The sequence below is a fragment of the Cariama cristata genome, unplaced genomic scaffold (assembly GCF_000690535.1).
Source record: "Cariama cristata isolate BGI_N322 unplaced genomic scaffold, ASM69053v1 scaffold28036, whole genome shotgun sequence".
NCBI classification, from domain to species: Eukaryota; Metazoa; Chordata; class Aves; order Cariamiformes; family Cariamidae; genus Cariama; species Cariama cristata.
Window position 1 is genome coordinate 1,258 of NW_009620799.1, and position 2,051 is coordinate 3,308.

Genomic DNA, 2,051 nt, shown 5'->3' on the forward strand with positions numbered 1-2,051 from the left:
CCCCTCCTTCCCCACGTCTTTTCCTCGCTGCCCCCCTCCTCTTCCTCAGCGAAGGAAGCAGCGGTGCTGACGGAGCTGCCGAAACCCCACCGGTGGGAGTGATGGGAAGGAGACCTCAGCAGCCCCCAGGTGAGTCTTGTTCTCTGGTGAGTTGACCTTGGCTGACTGGCAGACGGCCACCCAGCCGCTCTCTCCTCTTCCTTGGGCAGAACGGGGAGAAAAGACAAAAAAGCTCGTGGGTCGAGATGAAAGTCAGGGAGATGACGCACCCGTTACCACTGTGGGCAATACAGACTTGGCTTGGAGGAGATTAATTAAATTTTTTTGAAATTTAAAATAGGATGGTGAGAAAGAGACAAAACTAGACACACCTTCTCCCGCAGCCTCTTCCCAACCTCAGCTTCACTCCTGACTCTTCTACCTTCTTCTCCCCACCCTGAGTGGCGTAGGGGAGTGGGGGCTGTAGTTGGGTCGTAACAACTATGGGATCAAGTCCTTCATGAGTTGCTCCAACGTGGGGCCTTCCCATGGGTTGGAGTCCTTCAGGTTCAACCTGCTCCAGCGTGGGCTCTCCATGGGCTGGAGTCCTTCAGGATGAACCTGCTCCTACATGGGTTCTCCATGGGTTGGAGTCCTTCAGGATGAACCTGCTCCTACATGGCTTCTCCATGGGTTGGAGTCCTTCAGGTTCAACCTGCTCCAGCATGGGCTCTCCATGAGCTGTAGGGGAAACCTCTTCTCGGGTACCTGGAGCACCTCCTCGCCCTCCTTCTTCACCGACTTTGGCGTCTGCAGGGTTGCTTCTCTCACATTTTCTCATCTTTCTCTCTCGCAGCGTTTTTTAGCCTTTCTTAAATACGTTATCGCAGAGGCACCACCAGCATCACTGATGGGCTCAGCTTTGGCCAGCGGTGGTTCCATTTTGAAGCCAGCTGGACCCAACCGTGTCCAATGTGGGGCAGCCCAATGACTTTTGTCACAGAGGTCACTGCTGCAGCTCCCCCCCACCCAAAACTTTGCCATGTGAACCCAGTACATGAGCTCATCCATCCCTCTGTCTTCCAATGCATGAAGGTCTCTGCTTTTCTGATTTTTTTTGCAGAATTGCCCCCCATTTTGCCTCTCAAAATTTAAGAAGGGTTGGTTGAGATGTCTTACTTCTCGTTTTGTTGGCTGTCCGTGCTGGGGTAAGGGTGGGCCATGGCGTGCCGGTAGCTTCCTCGACGGGCTGGGTGTCTGCAGGACAATGCTCCCGCAGCTTTGAGCCGGTGGGGCAGGATGTGGAGGCATCTCATTTCACCAAAATCCCCCATTTTCTCCCCGTAGCCGCCAGCTGGAGCTTTCTCCGGAGGAAGCGAGACGAGGAGCCAGCCTCATACCTGAAGTGGGTGGCTTTTGAAGGCAAGCTGCCTGCCGATGCTGTCTCCAACTGGAATGGCTACGCCAAGAGGATGGAGTACGTCTGCTCAACGCGGATGTTCGGCTGCAACGCCGGTGCCTACGTCCCCATCCGAGGTCCCTTCTGCTTCTTCCCGTTTGGAGAACGGGAGTGGAAGGCCAACGACTTCAAGGTGTTGGTCAACGTGGGAGGCTTTGAGGCGCTGGATTGGATGGACGGCTCCTTTGGCAGCGTACCCAAAAATGCCGTGGAGGTCTGTCCGTCCACTGATGTCTTCGTTGGGAGGAATGACTACGGCTTGGGCAAGGTCTCCAAAGACCAGAGGGCTGCCTTCATTGTGGTGGATAGTGAGGAAGTTTGGTACAAGTGGTACCAAGTCTTGGTGGTGAAGAAGGGCCTGGCGGATGTCACCATCTCCGACGTCTGCTACAACATGAGCGGGGCAGCGGAGCGCGGAGAGGACGTCACCCTGACGAAGACCACGGTGAGGAACGAGGGCTGCCAAGGCGTGCGGAAAGCTGTCACCTTGGAGGAGACCACTGAGGTGGAGCATGACTGGGGGATAGACCAGAGGGTCTTCGCCACCATCCATGGGGTGTTGCAAGCCGCCCTCTTGGTCTTCAATGGGACGGGCTGGGAGGTCACCAACGTC

At 55.9% G+C, this 2,051-nt stretch overlaps 1 protein-coding gene across 1 annotated transcript in view; it reads left to right on the forward strand.

Moving 5' to 3' along the window:
• The window catches only part of LOC104162892 (natterin-3-like), a gene marked incomplete at its 3' end in the record, with an annotated part of 2,486 nt that extends 438 nt beyond the window's left edge, over positions 1-2,048 (forward strand). The window contains exons 2-3 of the mRNA XM_009701727.1: positions 19-129; positions 1,327-2,048. Coding sequence (XP_009700029.1) covers positions 19-129; positions 1,327-2,048 — 833 coding nt within the window. The remainder of the gene's footprint in view (positions 1-18; positions 130-1,326) is intronic.
• Between the last annotated feature and the right edge of the window lie 3 nt (positions 2,049-2,051).